The sequence below is a fragment of the Protopterus annectens genome, chromosome 12.part0 (assembly GCF_019279795.1).
Source record: "Protopterus annectens isolate FY-2018-M chromosome 12.part0, PAN1.0, whole genome shotgun sequence".
NCBI classification, from domain to species: domain Eukaryota; kingdom Metazoa; phylum Chordata; order Ceratodontiformes; family Protopteridae; genus Protopterus; species Protopterus annectens.
In genome coordinates, this window is record NC_056746.1 from 932,287,697 (window position 1) to 932,302,273 (window position 14,577).

The 14,577-nt window shown below is 42.5% G+C and overlaps 1 protein-coding gene across 1 annotated transcript in view; it reads left to right on the forward strand.

The window, feature by feature from the left end:
* Nucleotides 1-14,577, forward strand: part of NDUFS2 (NADH:ubiquinone oxidoreductase core subunit S2) — a 488,454-nt gene that overhangs the window by 319,986 nt on the left and 153,891 nt on the right. Inside the window, exon 13 of the mRNA XM_044089959.1 lies at nucleotides 11,081-11,138. Within this exon, the coding sequence (XP_043945894.1) occupies nucleotides 11,081-11,138 (58 nt within the window). The remainder of the gene's footprint in view (nucleotides 1-11,080; nucleotides 11,139-14,577) is intronic.

Genomic DNA, 14,577 nt, shown 5'->3' on the forward strand with positions numbered 1-14,577 from the left:
CAGAATATATTTGACTGTGTCTGTAAAAAAACGATCATCTGTATGAACTCTTCCCCTGGTATCCCCTCTCTAGTCAAATTCATGTGTAACCAGTTAACCTTCTCTATCAAAATCTCAAAACCAGTAGATGGAATTCATAGACTTTAAGCATACAAATCTTTTACAGTACTGTGATGGTCTCTGAATTCAAGTATAACTGTATAACCCAACCCAAAAAGTTGTTACAAGTAAGATGCATGCAGACAAATTCTATTCACAACTGGACAAGTATATTAACTTGGCACTCCCAACTAGATCTTACCAGCTGGGGACGTTCGAAACAAACCAGTGTAGTGATCCACTAGCATCAATAAACTCTACAACTAAAGAAAGAAACTCTTATTTATTTTCACTTGTTGACTGTGAAATTCCGACTGTATACATGGCCATTTTTAGCAGAGGCCCGGGAGAAAAGCTCCACAGTTAAATTTTAAGCAAAATATCAGGTGTATACAGAAGCATTCACATTTACATAGTACCAAACTTAACACTGACTAGTAACATAGCTTGAAGCTTAAGATTTAACATATTTACATAGACTGAACACATCTTTTACAGTTTTATTACATAATGGTGAACACTGTTAGTAAGGGTTGCATTTTTTTGCATTATACAGTTGACTTGTCAGCAAGTTAGCCACAGTAGGGAGTTTAGCAACAGAGAGCAAAGATTAGACATAGCAGGGAGTATAGTAGCAGGGGAAGAGAGAGAGATGGGAAACTGGATAACGGGTTAAGTAAGAAAAGCAGGAGGCATAAGTAGCTTAAGTGTAAAGTAAGAGTAGAGAGGTAAAGAGAAAATAGGTAATGGTGTGTTCTAGCAGTGACTTATGGATATTGACTAAAGGGTTAGAATTAGAGGTGGAACTGGAAGGAAGCTAGAGAAGTTGCATTCTTTTGGTGATGATGCTTAGGTCAGAGGGCAAGAGTAAGGGGGTCAGTCAGGTGGGGAACATGTGCATATCCATGTGTGCTTTAGGTGTTCTTTCAGGAGTCTTTTAAATGTAACCTTTGAGCCTCCTGAGGTAATAGCAGTATGGTAGGTTGTTCCAAATTTTGTATATGTAGTTAGGGTAGAGGGAGTCCCCTGCTGTGTTGTTGGTCTTGGTGACCTTGATTAATTTTTTGTCACTAGAGCGAAGTTGTCTAGTTTTAGCTTGTAGCACTAGTAGATTGGCCAGAGCTGCAGTTTTGTCTGGGAGTAGTAGGAGATTGTGGGCAAAAGAAAGTTGATAGTTTAGGAGATTAGGGAATTCAAGCCAGCCAAGTTGTTTTAGGGAATTGCAGTGGTGGGCGCGGTAGGGGGCACCGGTAGCAAATTTTGCAGTTTGATTGTAACAGGTGTTGAGTTTGGCAATTTCAGTTTTGGGTAAGTTGATGAGAATGGGTGAGGCATAAAACAGTGGAAAGGAGGTGAGTTTGAGCAATTGTTATCCTAGCAGGTTGTGTTAGAAATGGTTTATTTTTATATGGACTGCCCAGTTTATTGCGGATATTTTTAATGGTTTGATTTATACTGATCAAGTTTGAGGTGGTTATCAATAGTTACTCCTAGCAATTTAGTGCGAGTGTCAGCGGAGATGACAGTCCCATCCCTGGACACAATATTAAATGGGTTGGGTATTGTGGTAGATTTGTTAGGTGTAAATAGCAACTGTTTGGGTTTTTTGGGATTTAGTATTAGGTTTTTGTTAAGAAACAAGTTTTTGGTGGTATGAAAGGCTTTTTTGGTTATAGAGAGGAGTTTCTGAGGATCATTGGCTGAACAGACAAGTGCTGAGTTTTCAGCATATTGTATAACTATTGCATTTTGACAGGTGCTGTGGAGGTTATTGGTAAAAATGGGGCATAGGAGGGGACCTAAAATGAAACCTTGTGGGACTCCTGTGGTGATGGGTAGCAGTGTGGATAGGTTGTTGTCCCACCGAACTGCTTGTTGTCTTCTTTGTAACTAGTTTTGAAACCAAGCTAATGCTCTGTTAATAAAGCCAAGGTCAGTAAGAGCTTGTACTAGTTTAAGATGGTTGACCATATCAAAGGCCTTTGATAGGTCCAAGAATATGGTAGAAGTTAGATTGCCTGTGTGTTTGGTTGATGAGGTTTGTGAAAGAGAGTAGGGCAGTGGTTGTGCTATGAGAAGGCCGAAATCCGTGTTGGGTAGGAGAGAGAAGTTGGTTGTTAAGCAGGTATGGCATAAGTTGGTGGTATATACATTTCTCAAGTATTTTAGCTAGTGGAGGCAAGATAGCTATTGGGCGATAGTTGGTGTGGTTGGTGGAGGTACCACCTTTTATGGAGGGGGATAATATAGGAGGTCTTCCAGATGGGGGTGGTATTGAGGTTTCTGAGATCTGTTTAGAAGGGTGGATTTAGGGAAGACAAGTTCATTGGCAGCCAGCTGAAGGTATTCAGCAGGTATCCCATCGGCTGCTAGTGTAGTAGGTTTAAGTTTGGATAGTAACCGTTTGACATAGTTGTTAAGGATGGGTTGAAATTGGAAAGTTGTTTGGGCCTATCTACAGGTATTGGGTAATTAGTGGTGGTGGATGTGGGCTGTTTTTAAACAAGATTAGAAATAGTTTCTATGAAGTATTTGTTAAATGTGTCCGGTATATTTGTGATTTCACTAGTGGAGGTTGGAGGTGGGGTGGAGTAGTTTATTTATTCCTGCCCAGAATTTCTTGGGGGGGGGGGGGTGATGCTTGTTTTGTAGTTGTAGGAAATAAATCTTTTTATCTAGGAGAAGCTTTTTTTGTCTTTCTAACCTATACAGTAAAGCAAAAGACCCTCATGTTATGAATGACATAAAACAAGAATGTGAAAGAGGCTGTCAGAAAAGCATCCCATGAATTCAGACTAGCAAATGAAGAAAAGACTACTACAGATCCTGCTTCAGCTATGGCAGGAAAATAAGGAATAACACTTAGCAGTGCTGCCTAATCTGATCGCCAGCATACCGGCAGCACATTATAGTGATAACTATATCAGTCCTTATACCAGAGGGATTCAGTCAAACTACCATTCCTTATACTAGAAGGGAGTCAGACAAACTGTACCAGCCCTTACACCAGAGGGATTCAGTCAAACTATACCAGTCCTTATACTAGAGGGAGTCAGACAAACTGTACCAGCCCTTATACCAGAGGGATTCAGTCAAACTTTACCAGTCCTTATACTAGAGGGAGTCAGACAAACTGTACCAGCCCTTATACCAGAGGGATTCAGTCAAACTATACCAGTCCTTATACTAGAGGGAGTCACGCCAGCATACCGGCAGCAAATTTTAGTGATAATTATATCAGTCCTTATACCAGAGGGATTCAGTCAAACTATACCAGTCCTTATACTAGAGGGAGTCAGACAAACTGTACCAGCCCTTATACCAGAGGGATTCAGTCAACCAACCATCGCAAAAGAACACATATTAGCATTACTGTCCAAAGCAGAGTACTTCATATATGGAACCTGATGACATACCCGGTTGCCTCATAAATCTAGGCAGGAAACCCTTGACAGACTCACTGCTTAACCTCTTTAACCTGAGTTTAGGAATGGACATTAGCCCACAGGTGTGATGCAGAACTGCTTTGATGCCATTTTCAGAAGGGAGGACCCACCACTGACCCTTGAAATTACAGATTCATCAGTTTAACAAGTCTTGTATGTAAAATCATGGAATGTATGACAACTGAAATAATTATGGTATCAAAAATCTTATCAGACTCGACCTCATACGGTTTGGTTTTGTGGTTTTGTCAAGGGTAAATCTCGTCTGATGAATCTGTTAATCTTTGGAACAGTGGCCCAAGCTGTGAACTGTGAGCAAACTGTCCCTACAGTGTGCCTCAGACTCACTAAGACCTTTCATACCATTATATACATATATATATATATATATATATATTTATTTATTTATTTATTTATTATGTGTATATGTATGTGTGTATGTTAAGCTCCATGACCCATGCTTGGTAAGATGGATAGCAAACTGCTTAGGGACAGAACTCCTACAGTGACAACAGGGTGTGCAATCCTACCAGGAGTATGAAGGTGATTTGTGCAGTCCATCCAGGGATCTGTGCTTGGATAGCTGCTATTTGGTGTCTGTTTCTCAGATATTCAGCTATCAAATATTTTTTTTCTTAAAGTTTGCTGATGATTTGCAAGCTTGGAGTCACCATAAAGTTCCCCCGTTGTGTATAGGTACTCCTATGGTAGCTTACATTTGTCAGTAATAGTTTTTAAAATATGGGTTCAAGCTTGATGCTAAGAAGTGCAACATCATTGCATTTGGTAAACAACCCCTCACTCCAGCGTGTAGCATAGATAAAACACCACTCCAAAATGACAAATTAGTGAGAGACCTTGGTACTTATGAGGATTGCTTCCTTATGTTCAGTCATCATGCTGTAATAGTGGTGTGGAAATACTTTTACATCACACAGCTCTTAGCAATATGCATCTCCACTAGGTCAAAAGAAGTCATCACCTTTTTGTATTCCATACTGATTTGCCTGTCATACAGTACAGTGCACCCAAAGGTTCGTAGCTAAAAAAAAATTAAGGGCTTAAGAAACCTGAACTACCAAAAGGAGGCTATATCGCTGTGTTCAGTATCTTAGACTCCTTAGGGGGGGGGGGTGATCTTTGCCTTGTTTATAGAGTTATCTGAGAACTGTTGTGCCTTCAAAAATCAAACTGTCCCTCTAATACTAGGGCTAGAGAAGTAAATCTAGTCCTTCAAGTAAATAAGGTGGAGGGATACGTTTGTCACCCTGCACCTACCCCTTCTCTGGAACACACATTCCTTCCAAATTAGGTAGTGTGACACACACACACACACACACACACACACACACACACACACACACACACACACACACACACTCCTTTTAAAAAAAAAAGCTGGACAGCAAAATGGGTATTCATAAGTTCGCCCCTGGTATGACTGGCCTGTCCCTCCTTGAAAAGTGGTAAGGTTTAAGGGTGGAAGTGGCATCTTATCTCAGTTGCCTGGTAACTGCTGTGACCCTGTAAGTTGTGACTGAGATTGTCCATCTACAAAGTGGCCCTTATACCATTACCAGGATAATGATGAGCAAGGGAGGGGAATGATGAGCAAGGGAGGGGAAAGACATCTATGTATAAGGAAGTGCAAAGGAGATCAGAAAGGTAAAGCTCTACAAGTTGTACTTCAAACAAGGTGTAGCTGTGACTATCCCATGTCTCTCCCAACATCCTTTCCTAGAATCCCCCCCATCCCCTCTTTACTCTCACAAACATAAAAATGGGAGTATTGGTGCCCTTATTTGCAGTGAGTAGGAAGAATATAAGAGTACATTTGGGCTTTGCAGGTGCTCACAGGCCTACAAACTATAATTTCCTGATAAGGCACCATTCTGAGGGCTTCCACTAGTACAAAAGGGGCAAACACAATTGGTGCATAATTTTTTTTCTTTTTTAAACAATAGGCCATAGAGGGAGTACCAATGTAAGAATATGATACAGCCTTCTACTTTACACCATTTCTGTGCCCAGGAAAGATTTGTTAAAGCTAAACAAATTCCTGAAAGTACCATAATTAAAAATATAACCCTGCACACCTCTTTAGCCTATTTATTTCCTCAAACTCTTGTCACCTTGGACCCTCAAGGATGTCTTCCTCCATATTCCCATTCACAGGGGATTACAGATGCTTTCTCTCATTCAAAGAGAGATGGAGAGGATCAGTACCGATGTATCTCTTTGCCCTTTTCAGTGGTTGCTCCCATGGTCTTCACCATGAGTCTGGCTATAATGGTTTACTGCCATACTAAAGCCATTTACATTTGCCTTTAGTTGAAGATATTTGGATGCAGACCCAGAAAGGGGTAGGTAGGCCACTCAGTTCTTCCATTGAATTGCTTTCAGAACCCCAGTATCTCTTTCTCAACCTTCCCATTGTTTGGAAATAGGTTCTACTTGCTTCTTAGGTCCAACGAGCACACAGAATATATGTACTAACATTTTTATGTCCTATTCAGATAGTACCTCAGTTGCCTATACATTCCAAAGGAATGAAGAATTATTTTGGCTTTCTTCTGTAGAAGACTGGCAATTTCACAGAGTAATTCAAAGAAGTATCGGTAACCACTTTAGGCACAAAGGAAGGGTTTTTTTCATACGATGACTCGCACCTTATGGAAGGTCAGAAGTGGCTTGTGGCACATCAGCATTTGTAGTCGAGAGATCCTTTTGGCCCTTATAAATAAAAGGTTTGCCTTTCAACTCAGAGACTTGAGCATTACAGTAACAGCTGGTTCAAACTGTCAACTCTCTGAACACAGAATTGAAATCCCAGGTTGGACCATGTTGGGAACTTACCATAACTGTAGATGTTTCAGTATATCTGCTGTTGCAGTACTGATAACTTTTTGGGATAGCTGCTGCAGAAGGGCCAATGTCTGGCATGACTTCCAGGCTTTTACACCCCCCCCCCCCGGCAGTCAGATGCTCTCTCACCTGGATGTCAGCATGCAAGTACATCTTATCTACACCATGTTGGGTTCTTTCTTATCCTGATTCACACTTATGGGAAGGTCTGAGACAGAGCACAAAAAAGGTCATTTCATAGGTGGAACCACCAACTCGGATGCTCACCCCAGGGGGGATCTACCAAACGTCTTCCTTCTCCTCCTCAGACATAGCTTACAATGAAAGAAGAGGACCCCACCCTAGAAGAAGTAAAAACAGCACTAAGGAAAATGAAGTCAGAGGAAAGCAGCAGCCTCAGATGAGGTCATAGCAGACATGATAAAGATGTTGGATAAGACTGGGGAGAAATGGCTTCTGGGGGTATTCATAGCAGTGTGGAGAGAGACACATCCATGACGACTGGAGAATAAGCATACTAGTCCCAGTCTTCAAGAAAAAGAGGACATTGGCAACTGTGGGTCATACAGAGATCTCGAACTCCTGTCACGCAGAATGAAAGTTTTGGAGAGGATGATTAATAAACAAATACACAAAGTAGTGGAAAATAAGATGGGAAGTGAGCAGTTCAGATTCAGGTCAGGATATTTCACACCTGAGAACTTTAAAAATAAATTGTATATTTATTCATTTATGCAGTTGGAGCACTTTAAAAGTTAATTGAGTATTTCAGATCATTAATGGTGTAGGATATATAAAAAAGGTGCTGATTTGTTTGTTATATTGAAGGTAAATTGACGAGGTACCAGATGTGATGTGAAGATTAAATGCAGCACTAAAAACTGCTTCACTCAATTCTGGTGGTTATTTTTCACAACTGACCCAACATTAGTAGTGAGACAGATACTTGAGAAGAAACTAGAAATGAGAAAAGGGTCCAACCTGGGTGTTCCTAGCCTTGAAGAAAGCATATGATGAGGTCCCAACAAAGCTGATTTGGGCAGGTCTTCATTGGTTTGAAGTCCCAGAAATATTGTTAGAATTGTTGCAGGGTATGTACAAGGACCCAATGACTCAAGTACGGACAGTGTTTGGTCTCATAAGCAGTGGGAGTGGGTGTGCATCAGGACTTAACTCTGAAGCCACTGCTGTTCATACTGGTGATGGACTACAATAGCAAACAGGTCAGACGGGACAGATAAACAAAGTTGCTCTATGCAGATATGGGAATTCAGGCAGACTCTGAGCAATAACTTCAGCAAAGGATAGAATGGAATGCAAAACTGAGGGCACATGGGAGGAAACTGAGTACAGATAAAACAGTTGTAATGGCAGCAAATGAGAGAAATCTGAAGACGCTGAGAACTGAGATGGAAGGGAAACTAATGAAACAAGTTAACAGCTTCAAATATCTTTGAGGGGGCTTGAGGAGAAAGGAAGTCAAAGCTAGAATCAGAGGACCTGCAGCCAACTGACACAGTGTGTCAGAAGTAGTGTGTTAAGAAGAATGCCAAAGAAGCTGAGACGTGAGGCATTACATACAGTTGTGAGACCAGTACTACTGTATGGTACAGAACCCTGGACAGTAAAGTCAGAGCAGTTGAGGAAGCTGTAGGAGATGGAGATGAAGTGCCTGTACGAGTGCTAGGATGCACAGTGTCGGACAGACAAAGAAATAAGAGCAGAAGCCAAAGTAGATCCAATTGCAGAAAAAGTCAGAGAACAGGTTACTGTGGTTTGGGCACATGTAGAAAGCAAAAGACAATCTGATGAACATTTGGGACAGAAAAGAAGGCTGCAAGAGGAAATGAGAGCGCCCAGCAAAGAAGTGGATGGATTGTGATAGATAAAACCTGTGACAGTCAGGCATGAGTGTCAAAGGTAGGAGAATGTCATTGAATAGAGACAGATGGCGACAGTTGATGACACCCCAGTCTCCTGTACAAAATGGGGGGGGGGGTATGATGATGATGGTGGTTATGGCTACTGCAGCAATCGTCCATACAATGAACATAATACTCTTGTGTAAGGAATATACTGTAGTACTAGATGTTTGAGTAGTATCTATTGAAGTCATATCTCCAGTCCACATTCCCCTCTTTTCTGATGTGGGCATCGAAGGGCTTACGTGGTTGCAAAGACAGTCCCCTACCCTATGCCCCTCTCATACTTGGATATGCTTTGTGCATCATCTTGCAGGCCAGCTAATATAAGGAATGTACATCTCTCATGTTCATATTTTTGTGTAGTAAAATTTGGTTTGGCTTGTGGTCTGGTTAGGAATTATTAAGCACTCTTCATTGGAGAAAGAGTTGTTTTTCTACTGCTGCAGAGGATTCTAGTCCAGTTACCGGTGGCAGCAGAGATGTATATAACCTTACCTGTAGTGCCTCAGAATTGTTTTTCTGTATCTTTTGATGTCAGAGCATCTGATATGCCCGCCACTGTCCTTATTTTTGTCACAGGGTTAAAAGGACATTCCTTCATCTCATCCTTGAGTCTCCGAACCTGCACTTTTAACTTTTAGGGATGAAGTTGTGTCGAGTGCCTCTAGAGGTCCTTGATGTGATGCAGAGGTATGCACCTCCCTCTGAAGCAGCCATTGAAATGAAGTAAACACACTTTGAATTGCATCCCTTGTTTCCTCGTGTCCATTCCCACAGGTTTGTAGGTAGGTACTAGGCTATCGGCCCAAGGGCCTACACAATCCTAGCCAACAAGGTTCCCTGGCTTACGCCACCCAAGAAAGTTATTTTCCTATGCCACCGACGAGCAGAGACACAGAAGTGATCCCCGGGGAGTATTTCCTATTTCCCATCCACTCATCACAACTTTTCTTGAAGAGTGCTAATGAAGAACTTTGCTTGACATAGATAGGTAGCCTGTTCCAGAGTATGGGAAGTCTCCTGGATACGAATCTATCCCTCCAGCATGTCCTGTTTATTGTGGTGACAAGGTTTAGGTCCCTAGAGCGTGTAGCTCTGAGGGATTGGGATTTCTTTAGGTGTAGCATGTCCAACAGCTCTGGGTTTGACATAGCTTTATATCTTAGGCAGAGATCACCTCTGAGTAGGCGATATGCTACGGAGTAAAGCTGGAGTTTTTTGAGGCGGTCAGTGTAGGGCATTTGTTTGAGTCCAGTAATCCTCTTTGTGAGGTACTTCTGTGGCCTTTCCAGCTGCTGCAGATGTCTTGTGAGGTACATTCCAAAAGGCGTGTTGTACTCTATAATGGGTCTAATGAGTGATGAGTAGAGGGTAACGATTACCTTTTTTTCAGGCTTTGTAAGTCAAGCAGAGATCGCCTCTAAGGTAATATGAGACAGAGAACAGTTGGAGTTTTTTTAGTCTGTCCATATAGGACAAATGTTTAAGGGTATCACCCCTTGTTTCCTTATGCCCATTCCCACAGGTACCACCCCTTATTTCCTCGTGCCCATTCCCACAGGTACCACCCTTTGTTTGCTCGTGCCCATTCCCACAGGTACCACCCTTTGTTTCCTCGTGCCCATCCCCACAGGTACCACCGCTTGTTTCCTCGTGCCCGTTCCCACAGGTACCACCCCTTATTTCCTCGTGCCCGTTCCCACAGGTACCACCCTTTGTTTCCTCGTGCCCATTCCCACAGGTACCACCCTTTGTTTCCTCGTGCCCATTCCCACAGGTACCACCCTTTATTTCCTTGTGCTCATCCCCACAGGTACCACCGCTTGTTTCCTCGTGCCCGTTCCCACAGGTACCATCCCTTGTTTCCTCGTACCCATTCCCACAGGTACCACCCCTTATTTCCTCGTGCCCATTCCCACAGGTACCACCCCTTATTTCCTCGTGCCCATTCCCACAGGTACCACCCTTTGTTTCCTCGTGCCCATTCCCACAGGTACCACCCTTTATTTCCTCGTGCCCATCCCCACAGGTACCACCGCTTGTTTCCTCGTGCCCATCCCCACAGGTACCACCGCTTGTTTCCTCGTGCCCATTCCCACAGGTACCACCCTTTATTTCCTTGTGCCCATCCCCACAGGTACCACCGCTTGTTTCCTCGTGCCCATTCCCACAGGTACCATCCCTTGTTTCCTCGTACCCATTCCCACAGGTACCACCCCTTGCTTCCTCATGCCCATTCCCACAGGTACCACCCCTTGCTTCCTTGTGCCCAGGTAGCATCCCTTGTTTCCTCGTGCCCATTCCCACATGTACTAATCTAACTCCTTTCCCTTTCATACCAGTGATGTTTTGGATCAATGTGGATATACCTCAAATCTCATACCCCATCTTAAGCTAGAATGCATCTTTCTACTGAATATTTGATGCATGAAGCTTAACATTTCATATCTCATCCTTTTGAAAACGTGCATTTCATATAAAATATACCATCTCCATGTGCAGCAGTCATCAGTTTTACATGACTAATTTTTTTTTGGGGGGGGGGGTGTTGACATTTCTTTTTACTCAGATTTTTCATGTTCTTAATAGTTATTTTTTATAGTTAAATACATTCAGCCAGCTCCAAAATCCTTTCAGTGGTGGTTTAGATTATCATTCATATTTTGTAGTATGTGCTTATATTTTTCCTTCGTGTGCATTTCAGTCATAGTTTCATGTGTGCTTTTTCTTTTTGTTTTATTTCAGGCCGGTCTGGACAAAATGTCAAAGGGCCATATGCTGGCTGATGTAGTGGCAATAATTGGTAGGTATTATTTTTCTGGGTTTTAACAGCAGCCTAGTTAAGTAACATTTAAGTAACATTTATTTTTTAGTTAATTTATTAATATTGTATTTATTTTTTTAGTTAATTTATTAATATAATTGTATTTAATTATTTAATTTATTTTAAAGAATTAATTTAAATAATTTGGTCGTCCCACTGTGTATCAATACTGTCAGTAATTGCTTGAAATCTGCTGTTAAGTAGCAGGATGTTTGCAATCCATACTTGACTGAGGTATGTTAAGTAATACAAAGTTTGTAAAAAGTTTGGTGCATCTTTAGGATTTGATCATTTGCGTTATAGCTTCTTTTTGGGTGGCATTTTAACAAGTCTGGACCCATTCACTAGAGTGGTACTACAAACAATGTGTCCACACTCCGTAAAGAAAGGAATCTACTTACATCTGAGCTAAATGTCCAGAAAATAGAGATGTGAAAAACTCTGTACACTGTTCATATAAATGGAAAATTTGTCACCGTGCTCTTCAAAGACAAAAATGCAGCTGGAATAAGTCGACTTCATTGGCTTAGTGAGATAAAGCCCTAACTGTACCATAGGTGGCCAGAGTTTGGTTAGCAACCGCTGAGCCTGCTGGAGTTGGTGGGAGGAGGCCCGGGGATGACATGCTGTGGTGTGCCATGCTTGTGGTCTTGACAGACATCAGGATTATGGCGCAAGCTGTAGCAGGGGGTGGGGTGGTTAAATCAATGTCCTTGGATCCAGGGAAGGACACCCCAGTTGCTACGTCTGATAGCATGGTGTGCCTGCAAGTGTTATGCCAGCATAACAAGATTGGGTCTGTAGTAGCTACCCTGCTCCACGTGGCTATGGAAGTTCTCCAGACCTTTTCCACGTTTCCTTTTCACCAGTACCAAAAGGAGGAGTTGATGATCTTGTCCAGGGATGCAATCAAATCAGACCGAGATTTCATGGGGAATTAGAGGCAGCTGTACATAACCAAAAAATACACCTGCAATTGTAAAACAAACAAAAAAATTCCTGTTTCAGTGAACCTGCTGTAATGCATAATGTTTTTATTAATTACTGCTGCCAAACCTTTCGGAGCTTTTCTGCTGTCAAAGTGTACATTCCTCTGAGACTTTCAAGGATCGACAGACTGCTTGTGCTGTTCTTTTGCTGGGCAGATAATGTCCCTTCAGGGAGGAAAACTTCCATTTAAAAATGTTTATTTGATAACACTTTCCTGTTCAGGGAAGATAGGAGCTTATGCTTTAATGGACTGTCACAAGACTGTATTGCACTTTAAAATGTGAGTGCTCCCTTTGCGTGTCAGCTTGAAAGTTGTAAAGTATTTAAAAACATTTTGTCTGTGTACATATTGTTTGTTTTACTTTCTGAGGCTAGCAAAGTGTTTTGAAGTGCTGTTTACTGTGAAAAATGTGAGTTTTAACGACTATATTTTTATCAGATTTTACTCCTCGTTTTCCCAAGGAAAGAAGCACCATTTTCAGCTTAACCATGGAACAAACCATTGGTCCCATGGTGAGTCCTTCTAGCCACAATGGGAAAAGATTAAGCAAACAGCCTTTGCCACTAAAGCAGGCTAGCAGTTTGTCTCAGCAACAGGTGTAATACCAATAGCTCCTATGCCCAGGAGTTAACCACGGTCTCTGAGGCTGTTGGGATCTCCTCAGTGGGCAAGGGACAGCCACTCCTGTCTCGGTCTGTCTGTCCTGGGAGGGGGAACAAGGGAAGGCTTCCCTGTTGTGTCAGAGGAATTCCTATTTTCATGAAGAGATTCAAGATGTTAAATCAGATCAGGAAAATGCAAGGGCAGATGCAGGGTTTTTTCCTCAGGTGTCTGATTAAGACTCTGAGGAGAGCTCCGGTTCTGATTCTCTCTGTGAGCTTGCCTTTCTGAAACTATTGCTAGAATGTGCTAGTGTTTTCAGTAGAAGAACACTGAGGTTTCTCGGTATTGCAGAAAATTCTTTGAGGAGTTGCAAAAGGATTTTTCAGAACTTCATCATTTCTCCTGTTCTGTCTGCATTAAAGAGTGCGTGAGTTACTGCTGTAGTGTTCCTGATAGTCAGCCAGCTGCCCCTAAAAGGGCAGACTGGGTGTATACATTCCTGTGTCTTACAAGTTCATAGGTTCATAGGCAAGTACTAGGCTATCTGCCCAAGGGCATTTATAAGCCTAGCCAGAATGTGTTAGCTTTCACCACCCCCTTAGATTAGTTCCCTGTGCCTCTGTCCAGCAGAGCCATTAGTTCCCTGTGCCACTGTCCAGCAGAGCCATTAGTTCCCTACGCCACTGTCCAGCAGAGCCACTGCAGTGACCCCCGGGGTAAATGTTGTGTTTCCCATCCACTTGTCAAGGTTTCTCTTGACGAGTGTTACTGAGGGGCTCTGCCTGATGTATATTGGAATCCTGTCCCAAAGCATGGGGAGTCTCTGGGATAGGAATCTATCCCTCCAGCATGTCCTATTTATCATTGTGGTGAGGTTTATATCTCTAGAGCATGTGGCTCTCCAGGATTTGTTTTATTTTTAGGTGGAGCATGTCCATCAATTCTGGATTGGACATGGCCTTGTATGTCAGGCAGAGATCACCTCCGAGTAAGCAGTATGCAACCGAGTACAGCTGGAGTTTCTTGAGTCGGGCTGCATAGGGCATCTGTTTGAGGCCAGTAATCCTCTTGGTGAGGTACTTTTGTGGCCTTTCCAGCTGTTGCAGGTGTCTTGTAAGGTACATCCCAAATGGGGCGTTGTATTCTATGATGGGTCTAATGAGTGATGAGTAGAGAGGCACAATGACCTCTCTTGTTCTAGATGTGAACTCTTTTGTGATTAGGTGGGCCACATAGAAGGATTTTCTAACCACCTTGGCAATATGATTATCAAAGGAGAGATTACTATCTACTTGGGTCCCTAGATCCCTTATTACATTTTCTGTATTAAGAGGGCTACCACCTATGTGGTAGTTCGTGGGTACTTTATTTTTTCTAAAGGGGATGACTATGCACTTTTTGGCATTTAGCTTGAGGCCATGATTTTGACACCAGGTATCCGTCTCAGTGAGACCCATCTGGAAGGTGTCTATCAGCCGGAGAATCAATTATGGCCCCTAGTCTGCAGTCGTCTGGGAACTTGGTTAGCCATAGTCCTCCTATACTTGCCTGTACCTCTGTGAAGTGTATACCGAACAGGAGGGGTCCTAAGACTGAGCCCTGGGGGACGCCACTTCGGTTTAGAGTCTGATGTAGAGTCTGCAACTCTCACAGTGTGGATTCTATCCATGCACCAGTTGACACCCCATCTCGTGACGTAGGTGTTTATGTTCAAGCTGGTGACCTTGTCTATAATACTAGAATGGGGAATGGTGTTGAAAGCCTTTGCGAGGTCTAGGTAGGCTGTGTGGACCTCCTTTCCCTCATCTAATGCCTTGGTAACCA